At 36.1% G+C, this 12,174-nt stretch overlaps 2 protein-coding genes across 2 annotated transcripts; both read left to right on the top strand.

Annotated features, from left to right (window-relative positions):
• The first annotated feature begins 3,458 nt into the window (after nucleotides 1-3,458).
• Nucleotides 3,459-7,642, top strand: LOC130749184 (uncharacterized). Its single transcript, XM_057602501.1, has 3 exons — nucleotides 3,459-3,583; nucleotides 7,121-7,216; nucleotides 7,312-7,642. The coding sequence occupies exons 1-3, from the start codon at nucleotides 3,506-3,508 to the stop codon at nucleotides 7,414-7,416; spliced, it is 279 nt and encodes a 92-aa protein (XP_057458484.1). The 5' UTR covers nucleotides 3,459-3,505; the 3' UTR covers nucleotides 7,417-7,642.
• A 2,862-nt stretch (nucleotides 7,643-10,504) lies between these two features.
• On the top strand, nucleotides 10,505-11,448 carry LOC130748477 (uncharacterized). The gene is made up of 2 exons (XM_057601705.1): nucleotides 10,505-10,997; nucleotides 11,093-11,448. The coding sequence occupies exons 1-2, from the start codon at nucleotides 10,821-10,823 to the stop codon at nucleotides 11,195-11,197; spliced, it is 282 nt and encodes a 93-aa protein (XP_057457688.1). The 5' UTR covers nucleotides 10,505-10,820; the 3' UTR covers nucleotides 11,198-11,448.
• The last annotated feature ends 726 nt before the right edge of the window (nucleotides 11,449-12,174 follow it).

Genomic DNA, 12,174 nt, shown 5'->3' with positions numbered 1-12,174 from the left:
ATTTAAACTATCTACAAAATTTAATATGTGCTTGAAATTTCTAAAATAAAAGAGTAAAGTACACTCACCCCCCTTAAGGTTTGTTAGAATTACACTCCACCCCATTCTTATCTAAAATCTACATCCCACCCCATTTTATATAGAGGCAAATTTAGTGACGAAAAATATTTTTCATTAATAATTAGTTATTATTTAAATTGTTAATCAATAATTTCAAAAAAAAATCAATATAATCCAATAAATTTAAAAATGAAAACATCACAATCCTCCTCATTCTCTCAATCGCGTTTTTCCTCCGTAAATTCATAATGCAAATTATGCAATAGCACACCTGCCCGATTTACAAACCATATCTCGAACATAGTGAAACATGCTTGTGTTTTCATATTTGGTAATAATTCAATTTTAATCAAAATAATCTCTTTATACCTCCAATTTTCAAAATTGGGTTGTAGGCCAAAAAAGCAACACAAATGGGTGAAGAAAATAGAGAAACAAAATTATGAAAATATGAAGTGGATCTGAGGTTATTAGAGCCCAACGAGGCGGTGGAGCATCGTTTTTAACAAAATCCAACAATATCTAAGACCAATAGAGCGTTCGCTCACAACTTCAAGGGGTGAAATTCACAAGAAGTAGTTGAACAAGTGGCTTTAGGGATGTGCGATTCACGTTCTGGGGTTCAGGTCGCAACAAAACTTTGAGGCATGGAGGTGCCATGGGGTTTCACATTGTGGGACGGTGGAGCCGTGTTAAAGGGAGTAAAGGCTTGGTGGTGGCCGTTTGTGGTGAGAAATATGATTTGGAGATAGATGGGACGTGGACTTAACAGACAGAGTGAATGGTTTTTTTAAATTTAATTCAGTAAAATTATTTTCATAAATTAATGTATGATAGTGTATATGCATTAAATTTATTTAAAGTTTTACTAATTAGTAATTAGTTTTTAGTAGTGAGGAATTTGTTTTCGTCACTAAAATTTGCCTTTATAAAAAATGGGGTGGAGTGTAGATTTTTAAAAAGAATGGGGTGGAGTGTCATTTTTGCAAATCTTGAGGGGGGTGAGTGTATTTTACTCAAAATAAAATTGTCTTTATAGAGAGTTAGCTTTCTCACAATTGATATGGAAGAATTCATCTAGTATATATTAGCTTCATGTTTTGTTTGATGATATTAGCCAAACTCACTTTGGTTTGAGGTAGTTGCTTCAAAGTGCAGTTAGTTGTTTGTTTGATATGATTAGCCAAACTCACTTTTTAGGAAGGGGATATGAGTGTGATTAGTTATGTCTCAACTCCACAATATTAGGTGTATCTTAGTCAAATTATATTTGATAAATGTCATAATACTTTTGCTCTGTTTCTAGAAGCAGGTATCACCTTTTTTTGACAAAATTAGTTTTCTGCACTAGCTTTTGTCAGATGACAATACTCTGTTTTTAAAAAAGCATCCAAACATGGCTCATTATATCCATTTGAAATCGAGATCTTGGACCAGGGACCATGAAAATAATTCTTCAACTGAAAACAACGAAAAAATTAAAAATAAACTGACAAATAGAGTCTAAATTTCCAAAATGTCAATATTTTTTAGTCTTTAGCTTGTCTTACCTTGATTCTCTTATATCCTGTGTCTCAGATATTAGCCAAGTGAATTGTAAAGCATGGTTAGACTCTAATGTGAAATATTATCTGAGGCTAATTTTTTACGAGTATCATATTTGACACATTATGGTAATTGGATCTATTGTCCTACATATATGACTCATACATTGGTGAATGATGCAACTTTCAAAAAATCCTTCTAAGTTCCTGGTGGTCTATCTAGTTTATGCATCTCTAGGAAGCAATGGCATGTCAATGTTTTTCTCTTCTAGCACTGATTGTCTCAAACAAGTATGGGAACTTGTCTTGATTATGAAGGCTGTTGAGGTTCCGAAGTTGTGAAACATTCAGAATGAGATATGCTCCCCCTTGTTAGTGTCATAGCTAATTTTTGATTGGACTTGCCTTTTAATACCTTTTGTTAAGCCAGATTGTTGTTAGTTCTCTATGTGAAATATATAATCCATTTCATTTCGGTTTATGAGTTTCTTCAAATGAATATATCATTGACTGCTTGTTAGTGTCATAGCTAATTCTTGATTGGACTTGCCTTTTAATACCATTTGTTAAGCCAGATTGTTGTTAGTTCTCTATGTGAAATATATAATCCATTTCATTTCGGTTTATGGTTTCTTCAAATGATTATATCATTGACTGCTTGTTAGTGTCATAGCTAATTCTTGATTGGACTTGCCTTTTAATACCTTTTGTTAAGCCAGATTGTTGTTAGTTCTCTATGTGAAATATATAATCCATTTCATTTCGGTTTTTGGGTTTCTTCAAATGATTATATCATTGACTGCTTGTTAGTGTCATAGCTAATTCTTGATTGGACTTGCCTTTTAATACCTTTTGTTAAGCTAGATTGTTGTTAGTTCTCTATGTGAAATATATAATCCATTTCATTTCGGTTTATGGGTTTCTTCAAATGATTATATCATTGACTGCACTCCCCCCCCCACCCTGAGGCTAGGGTTGGTCGTGCCAATGCCACAGTGAGGTATATGGGGCCTCTCAATTTTCTTAAAAAGTTGGCAAGGTCAAATTTTAAAATATGAACCGTCCATCTAATTTAAATTGAAATCAACAGCTGCAATAAAAGTTCACCATGCTACATCGTTTCGGTCTATTGTTTCAAGCCTTAGAGATTGGTGCTACTATTTAAGATGAAGTGCATGTCCAGCGGAAGGGAAATGCTACTTCTGTTCTTTTGGGACAAAGACCTTTCTTTTCTCATTGCTGGATTGAGAGATGGAAGTCTTGCTTTGACTCATGCTACCTATTCTAGTGCTCCTAGGGATGTGGTGTTGCTTGAAGCTCTCAACTCCTATCTTGAACAACCATTTATAGGCAGGCTCAACGGATTTTATTTAACTAAATGAGGGATGAATATCCAGCAATTGCAAATAATACCCAAAAAAAATGTTAGCTTCAGTTCAGGACTCAGGTGTAAATTAAAATCTCTCACTATCACCATCATTAAAAAATAAATTTAAACAAGAAATTTGTTAATTTGTGCTTAAAAAATTATCTGTAAGTCATAGGAAACATTAGTTGGCATAATATTTTCATTTTCATTGTCAAAGTTTGTGGCTATGGCAACCAACAACTTTCAGTATCATAAACATTTCATTTTTATGAAGAATTTGACTAAATTTTCATTTGAAGGAAGCCACCAACCACATGTAGCTTTTCTTTTTCTATTGGGTGCCCACTAAGCCCCCTCAAAGTCATTTTTTATTTCAATAATTTGAACAAAATCACTTTAAAATTAAAGGGCATTATCATTTATCAATGGTAATCTCTCGTTGATTTCTGGGTTTCTGCAAACTCACATTTCTCAATCACATTCTCAACAAAGGGGATTGAGAAAAACCCAAAAAAAGAAGGAACCATCAACCATGTGTCCTCTGAGGATCATTCTGGTTTTCTTGTTCGCAACTCTCGCCGGTTTCTTCGTTCTCAGAAACCTCCGAGCTGTAAGACCCAAGTTTTAAGCTTAGAATAAGTGGAAGAGATTTCCATTTACGATTAGGCTTGATGTATCGTGAAAGGAAACCTGAACAAGAGTTTACCAAATGAAATAAATTTATGAAGGAGAAAGTTCAGGAAAAGTCAAAGGATCGTATCGAAGTCGATAAAAGTTATAGCACGATCGTTTTACGCTTAAACCTAGGTCAGAAACCCTAGTATATAGCTAATTTTCACTTTTAGGCACGACGGAAGTTAATTCCAAAAATCTTCAGAGAAATGTTAGAACTTCTCTTTTTCCATATATCACAATCGTTTCGAGGCGAAACTCTAGGATCTACGAACGTCCGATTCCAATCATCGGAAGTTTGCCGAAACCGAATCCCTGGTATTTCAAAACCCTAGAATTTCTCTTGATGATTTCAATCTTTCTTCCGAAGGAAGTTTTCCATTCCGACATTCGATGCAAAAAGCAACTTATCGGGTAAAATAGTTTTATACCGACTATGCTTTAGTTGCCAAAAATACAAAGAGACCTCATTTTAGTTTTGGAATTCTTTCGCCAAAACATATCTATTAATTCACGGAGTATGACGCCGGAAAAATTAGATTCGCGAAACTTTCATTTTCCCGCGAATTTCCAACCTTTATATATAGCAAAGAAAGGAAGAAAAACTCAAATTTTCCTCCATTTTCTTCATCAAGGCCGCGAGTTCTACAAGGGAGGGAGAAGAGAAGATTTTCTTCATCGTTTGCTTGATCGTCGATCAATCAGTTGCTACTTCAAGGCTTCGAGGTATAGTCGCTAATCCTTACCTCTGATCGCTTTTTCCATAGCTTTTCTGTAGAGTTTTCTGAGCGGATAGTTTATGGGTTTTTGCAAAACTATCCTGAATCTTTCATTTCTGATTCTAAACCTCTTCTATATGTGCCCAAGATCACTTCTGCCGGATTAGATTTTCCGTTATGTCGCCGGAATTCCGCCGGAATCAATTTTAGCCTTAAATACCCATTTTTGGAGTTTTTGAGGTAAAGCTTCAACCTTTAGGCAAAAAACTATCGCCTTAGCTTAGTGTTAGTAGGATTAGTTGTCATAAACGTCGTTAGTAACGTCCCTGCAAAATTTGGTTTTTGGGATTTCAGTTTTGAAATTTCTAAGTTAAAAATCATGACCAAAATACCCCTGCGACAGTTTTTGATCCGATAATTTTTCCGAGTTCAGAATACCCTTAGTTACGGCTAATGAAAGCATAGGAACCAAGTTTGATCGAAGAAAAATCGAGCCCCACAATTGTGAAAAGTGGCCGAGCCCTATAGAGGAGGAGGGGGAAAATTCCTTTTCCGAAAACTTGTCCTTTCGCGCTAGATTATCGTACCTCGGAGTATGAACTACTTCGTGTAACCTTAGTGAGCATTGATAGCTTAGTTTCCGATAGATTTTGATAGAATTCTGTGGTTTTACTTTAAAGGTTCTTTTGAAGAATTTCCTGAAGATCAAGGAGCTCATTGTGAAGGAACGTTTGAGGAGAACGCTGGAATAACTAGAGGTAAGGGCAACTTACCTTGCTAGTTAATGCTTTAGGTGTCGATGAATTCGACTTGATTTACTGTTTATGCACTTGTTTGTGTTTGATTGGTAAAATGTTTTCTGAGGCTTCGGCTGACAATGTAGATGATTCATCTACTGACTGTTTTTGAGATTGACTTACATGCTATGTGCTATGTGGGTAATTTAGGATGTGTGGTGCATGCTTTATATGCTAAGTGCTACGTGGTTATTGCATAATATGTGGATATGTGACATGCTGGTTGATTGGGCTGAGTTATTTATGCGTTTGCAATGAAAGCTGAGTTTCTGAGTAGCGAGAATAGCGGGCAGGTCATGCCGATTTTATTTTGAGAGTTTTGAGAAAGTTTGATAGGACGAATGAGATTCGGGCCTTGTTATGGTTTTTCATGGATCGAGACATTCTCTGGAGTCATTTGGGATTTGGAGATCCCGGGAACTTATAAGATTCGCGATAAGATTAAAAGGATATTATTTTGAAAAGAAAACTCATAAGACATTAAACAACCTCTAAATCTTTAAGTAATGGCGTTAACCTCGAAAGGAAGCTTGGGATGAAGATCTTAGTTTTGGAAAACGAGAAGTGTCGTCGGATCCAAGTGTTGAGAAAGTTGAGAAGTTTTGAGTATGTTGATACTCTTGTGCTGTGGGAGCAGTTATGTCGTTGGGCTATCCGAGGGATAAGCCGGGAGACTGATAGTTTTCGAGTATGTCGATACTCTTTTCTCGCTGAGCAGTTTTTGACCATCGGATGGAGATGAGTCGGATGATTCGAGGAATCATCATGAGTTAAGTTTATGCCTTCGGGTACAGTTTATGCCTTCGGGTACAGTTTATGCCTTCGGGTACAGTTTATACCTTCGGGTACAGTTTATGCCTTCGGGTACAGTTTATGCCTTCGGGTACAGTTTATGCCTTCGGGTACAGTTTATGCCTTCGGGTAATTCGGACATCGACGGGGGATATGATCGACCGTGAGGTTAGGATCGACCTGTTGATTGTCGGGCATAGCGGAGGGAAAAGTCGACCCGCAGGTTAGGACTGATCCGGCTATGTCAAGGTTGTAAGTGACACTCGGGGGTTATGGTCGACACAATGCCAGTGTTAGGACCGACTCAAACGTGCCCAGCCTACTCTTTCCGGAATCGTCGAGATTGACGTTGCATTGACATATCATGCACTCTAATTGTATCGTTATGTGTTTTGATGAGTTGATGTTGATAAACATCGTTATGTGTTTTGATGAGTAGATGTTGATAGAGATCGTTATGTGCTTTGATGATGGAATTGTGCTAGAGTGTTGATAACATGCTGTGTTTAAACCTTAGGGTAGACAATGCAGAACTTATATGTATATATATAACATATATATCTATACCCCTTATACTTTACCTGTTGTCTTGTATTCTCTATACTATATTCCGTAAGTTGACCCTTGCGCGTGCTACCTGTGTTTGGGGGGCTATGTATGCCCTTTTTGTCAGATGCCGTTGGTGGATTCTTCCGTGATTCCTCGTCGTTCGGGGAAGACCCGTAGCGAAATGACTACTATTGAGCCTTCGACGTGGACCCGGACTTCATGCATGACCAGATGGGAGTCGATGTTGGAAGTATGGGGGATGGGTGATTAGAGTCTATTAAGGTTGGGTGTTAGTGTCCTAGCTCTGACTTATTCTTATTTTTGAGGGCTTGTGTTGCTGACACTTGACCTAACATTTTGGGATTGTACATTTTGCCTACGGGCGTTACATTTTTCTACTTTCCGTCATTGGAGGTTACTCGTGACGAGGTCGCTATTTACAGCGGGGGATGCTATATATATTGTATATTAGTTATGTTGCCTTTCGCATTTGGGTTTTATTTAATTCAGTCTTGTCTTAGTTATTATCAAAAAAAAAATAATCCATGTTTTTCCGCATTAAGTTTATTTTGGTTACTAAAGTGACGCCACCGAAATCGGGGTGTTACACGAGCTCAGCCACTGGTTGACGACGGTGACGACGTTGTTTCTACCCTTCTGGCGAACCCCAAAGTTGCAGATTCTTCAAAGGATTCTTCAAATGGAAATTCCAAGGTTGACCCATTTCACCCTTTTGCTTCAATGTTCATAAATATATGTCTTTTTGTATTTTTGGGTTCTCTGTATTAACCCTAGATTTGGGGATTCAGGTTAGGGCTGCAATAGAATCTGGGTTCTGGACCTTCGTGGACATGGCCAGTGGGCGTTACCTTTGGAGGAACATGGTCTCATCCTCCGCAAAGCGCTCCAGCTGAGCGATGATGTGTTTTTTGTGGTTATATGTTACTCTTATTCTGAATCATTATCTTTGTAGACCCATTTGGGTCATTGGTTGATCATTGCCTCTAATGTTGTAACTTTAGGGTCTATTTCGACTCGTTGTATCATAGTTGTTGTTCATAGAATTGTTGTGTTTGGTGCTGGTTTTGAATGTTGAAAGCCTGAAACTCATAAATGACAATAAAGATAATAACTATATAATGCTTATTTTCTTGCCATTACATCATGTGAAGTGTGCCCTTTTGCTGTTTCTATTCTGGATTGCTAGTTGCTTCTTGTTTTCATGTAGAATTGTAAACAAAATTGTAGTTTTTCCATTGGTATGGAAGATTTTGGCAGGTGTAGCACATTAATTTGATTTTCTATTAGCTTAATCAAATGTACTGTTCTTTAGGGGGTACATTTTTCTTTTGCAAGTTTGTTACTTCTTAGCATGTTGTTAGTAATAATGCTCTTATCTTGATGGATTCAGCGAGATTGAGTTGTAGGATTTGTGATTGTTTAGAAACACTAAGCATCTGATATTGATGCAGGAGTAGCCTAATAGTGACTTGTTGCATTTTTTATGGTTAAAGCTTATTTGGGACCATCATGGAAGCAGAATATAACATCGGAAGAATAGACTAGGATCTTAGGATAGAATAATGGTGGAAAATTGGTGGATTTAATGGTTACTGAATGTACTGTTGTACACTTATACTTTGTAGTATATGGTTCACTAGTAATAATATGATAATGATAAGGGACCAAGTTGGTGGTTGTTCGGTGGTCTAAAAATAGCATGTTGAAAGATGTATGTTGGGATATTGATAGTTTGTAAGGTATTAAGGAAGAACAAATTGGTTTCAGAAAATGGAACTTTTGATGAAGTATGGAGAAGGAAACTGTCCATAGTAAATCTGTAGATGGCTAAATAAGCTTAGAATCATAGGTTCTTAAATTCTTCAACAAACTGGTATGTGGTAGCTGCTTCAAAACGTCATTATATTTGTTAAAGTAAACTTCCAAAACTTATTCTACAAGAATTTGGAATAGATTTGATCCAGTGAAAATTTAAACTATCTACAAAATTTAGAATGTGCTTGAAATTTCTAAAATAAATTGTATTTAGAGAGAGTTAGCTTTCTCACAATTGATATGGAAGAATTCATCTAGTATATATTAGCTTCATGTTTTGTTTGATGATATTAGCCAAACTCACTTTTGTTTGAGGTAGTTGCTTCAAAGTGCAGTTAGTTGTTTGTTTGATATGATTAGCCAAACTCACTTTTTATGAAGGGGATATGAGTGTGATTAGTTAGGTCTCAACTCCACAATATTAGGTGTATCTTAGTCAAATTATATTTGATAAATGCCATGATACTTTTGCTCTATTTGCTAGAATCAGAAGCAGGTATCAACTTTTTTTGACAAAATTAGTTTTCTGCACTATCTTTTGTCAGATGAGAATACTCTGTTTTTAAAAAAGCATCCAAACATGGGTCATTATATCCATTTGAAATCGAGATCTTGGACCAGGGACCATGAAAATATTTCTTTAGCTGAAAACAACCAAGAAATTAAAAATAAACTGACAAATAGAGTCTAAATTTCCAAAATGTCAATATTTTTTAGTCTTTAGCTTGTCTTACCTTGATTCTCTTATATCCCATGTCTCAGATATTAGCCAAGTGAATTGTAAAGCATGGTTAGACTCTAATGTGAAATATTATCTGAGGCTAATTTTTTACGAGTATCATATTTGACACATTATGGTAATTGGATCTATTGTCCTACATATATGACTCATACATTAGTGAATGATGCAACTTTCAAATAATCGTTCTAAGTTCCTGGTGGTCTATCTAGTTTATGCACCTCTAGGAAGCAATGGCATGTCAATGTTTTTTTCTTCTAGCACTGATTGTCTCAAACAAGTATGGAAACTTGTCTTGATTATGAAGGCTGTTGAGGTTCCAAAGTTGTGAAACATTAAAAATGAGATATGCTCCCCCTTGTTAGTGTCATAGCTAATTCTTGATTGGACTTTCCTTTTAATACCTTTTGTTAAGCCAGATTGTAGTTAGTTCTCTATGTGAAATATATAATCCATTTCATTTCGGTTTATGGGTTTCTTCAAATGATTATATCATTGACTTCTTGTTAGTGTCATAGCTAATTCTTGATTGGACTTGCCTTTTAATACCTTTTGTTAAGCCAGATTGTTGTTAGTTCTCTTTGTGAAATATATAATCCATTTCATTTCGGTTTATGGGTTTCTTCAAATGATTATATCATTGACTTCTTGTTAGTGTCATAGCTAATTCTTGATTGGACTTGCCTTGTAATACCTTTTGTTACGCCAGATGTTGTTAGTTCTCTATGTGAAATATATAATCCATTTCATTTCGGTTTATGGGTTTCTTCAAATGATTATATCATTGACTGCACTCCCCCCCCCCCCCCACCTTGAGGCTAGGGTTGGTCGTGCCAATGTCACAGTGAGGTATATGGGACCTCTCAATTTTCTTGAAAAGTTGGCAAGGTCAAATTTTAAAATCTGAACCGTCCATCTAATTTAAATTGAAATCAACAGCTGCAATAAAAGTTCACCATGCTACATCGTTTCGGTCTATTGTTTCAAGCCTTAGAGATTGGTGCTACTATTTAAGATGAAGTGCATGTCCAGCGGAAGGGAAATGCTACTTCTGTTCTTTTGGGACAAAGACCTTTCTTTTCTCATTGCTGGATTGAGAGGATGAAGTCTTGCTTTGACTCATGCTACCTATTCTAGTGCTCCTAGGGATGTGGTGCTGCTTGAAGCTCTCAACTCCTATCTTGAACAACCATTTATAGGCAGGCTCAACGGATTTTATTTAACTAAATGAGGGATGAATATCCAGCAATTGCAAATAATACCCAAAAAAAATGTTAGCTTCAGTTCAGGACTCAGGTGTAAATTAAAATCTCTCCCTATCACCATCATTAAAAAATAAATTTAAACAAGAAATTTGTTAATTTGTGCTAAAAAAAATTATCTGTAAGTCATAGGAAACATTAGTTGGCATAATATATTCATTTTCATTGTCAAACTTTGTGGCTATGGCAACCAACAACTTTAAGTATCATAAACATTATGAAGAATTTGACTAAATTTTCATTTGAAGGAAGCCACCAACCACATGTAGCTTTTCTTTTTCTAGTGGGTGCCCACTAAGCCTCCTCAAAGTCATTTTTTATTTCAATAATTTGAACAAAATCACTTTAAAATTGAAGGGCATTATCATTTATCAATGTTAATCTCTCATTGATTTCTGGGTTTCTGCAAACTCACATTTCTCAATCACATTCTCAACAAGGGGGATTGAGAAAAACCCAAAAAAAGAAGGAACCATCAACCATGTGTCCTCTGAGGATCATTCTGGTTTTCTTGTCTGCAACTCTCACCGGTTTCTTCGTTCTTAGAAACCTCCGAGCTCAGCCTTTGGTTGACGACGGTGACGACGCTGTTTCTACCCTTCTGGCGAACCCCAAAGTTGCAGATTCTTCAAAGGATTCTTCAAATGGAAATTCCAAGGTTGACCCATTTCACCCTTTTGCTTCAATTTTCATAAATATATGTCTTTTTGTTTTTTTGGGTTCTCTGTATTAACCCTAGATTTGGGGATTCAGGTTAGGGCTGCAATAGAATCTGGGTTCTGGACCTTCGTGGACATGGCCAGTGGGCGTTACCTTTGGAGGAACATGGTCTCATCCTCTGCAAAGCGCTCCAGCTGAGCGATGATGTGTTTTCTGTGGTTGTATGTTACCCTTATTCTGAATCATTATCTTTGTAGACCCATTTGGGTCATTGGTTGATCATTGCCTCTAATGTTGTAACTTTAGGGTCTATTTTGACTCGATGTATCATAGTTGTTGTTCATAGAATTGTTGTGTTTGGTGCTGGTTTTGAATGCTGAAAGACTGAAACTCATAAATGACAATAAAGATAATAACTATATAATGTTTATTTTCTTGCCATTACATCATGTGAAATGTGCCCTTTTGCTGTTTTTGTTCTGGATTGCTAGTTGCTTCTTGTTTTCATGTAGAATTGTAAACAAAATTGTAGTTTTTCCATTGGTATGGAAGATTTTGGCAGGTGTAGCACATTAATTTGATTTTCTATTAGCTTAATCAAATGTACTGTTCTTTAGGGGGTACATTTTTCTTTTGCAAGTTTGTTACTTCTTAGCATGTTGTTAGTAATAATGCTCTTATCTTGATGGATTCAGCGAGATTGAGTTGTAGGCTTTGTGATTGTTTAGAAACACTAAGCATCTGATATTGATGCAGGAGTAGCCTAATAGTGACTTGTTGCAGTTTTTTATGGTTAAAGCTTATTTGGGACCATCATGGAAGCAGAATATAACATCGGCATAATAGACTAGGATCTTAGGATAGAATAATGATGGAAAATTGGTGGATTTAATGGTTACTGAATGTACTGTTGTACACTTATACTTTGTAGTATGTGGTTCACTAGTAATAATATGATAATGATAAGGGACCAAGTTGGTGGTTGTTGGATGGTCTAAAAATAGCATGTTGAAAGATGTATTTTGGGATATTGATAGTTTTTTAGGTATTAAGGAAGAAGAATTTGGTTTCTGAAAATGGAACTTTTGATGAAGTATGGAGAAGGAAACTGTCCATAGTAAATCTGTAGATGGCTAAATAAGCTTAGAATCATAGGTTCTTAAATTCTTCAAGAA

This window comes from Lotus japonicus, chromosome 3 (assembly GCF_012489685.1).
Source record: "Lotus japonicus ecotype B-129 chromosome 3, LjGifu_v1.2".
Classification (NCBI taxonomy): domain Eukaryota; kingdom Viridiplantae; phylum Streptophyta; class Magnoliopsida; order Fabales; family Fabaceae; genus Lotus; species Lotus japonicus.
Note: the sequence above shows the minus strand (reverse complement) of the source record. Positions and strands in the feature narration are given on the sequence as shown.

What these genes read in the sequence shown, in the direction of transcription:
- LOC130749184 (XM_057602501.1), top strand. Translation starts at nt 3,506, where the DNA reads ATGTGTCCTCTGAGGATCATTCTGGTTTTCTTGTTCGCAACTCTCGCC. An exon ending in TTCTCAGAAACCTCCGAGCT is followed by an intron (nt 3,584 to 7,120) that starts GTAAGACCCAAG and finishes ACACGAGCTCAG; the next exon opens with CCACTGGTTGACGACGGTGA. An exon ending in CTTCAAATGGAAATTCCAAG is followed by an intron (nt 7,217 to 7,311) that starts GTTGACCCATTT and finishes TTGGGGATTCAG; the next exon opens with GTTAGGGCTGCAATAGAATC.
- LOC130748477 (XM_057601705.1), top strand. Translation starts at nt 10,821, where the DNA reads ATGTGTCCTCTGAGGATCATTCTGGTTTTCTTGTCTGCAACTCTCACC. An exon ending in CTTCAAATGGAAATTCCAAG is followed by an intron (nt 10,998 to 11,092) that starts GTTGACCCATTT and finishes TTGGGGATTCAG; the next exon opens with GTTAGGGCTGCAATAGAATC.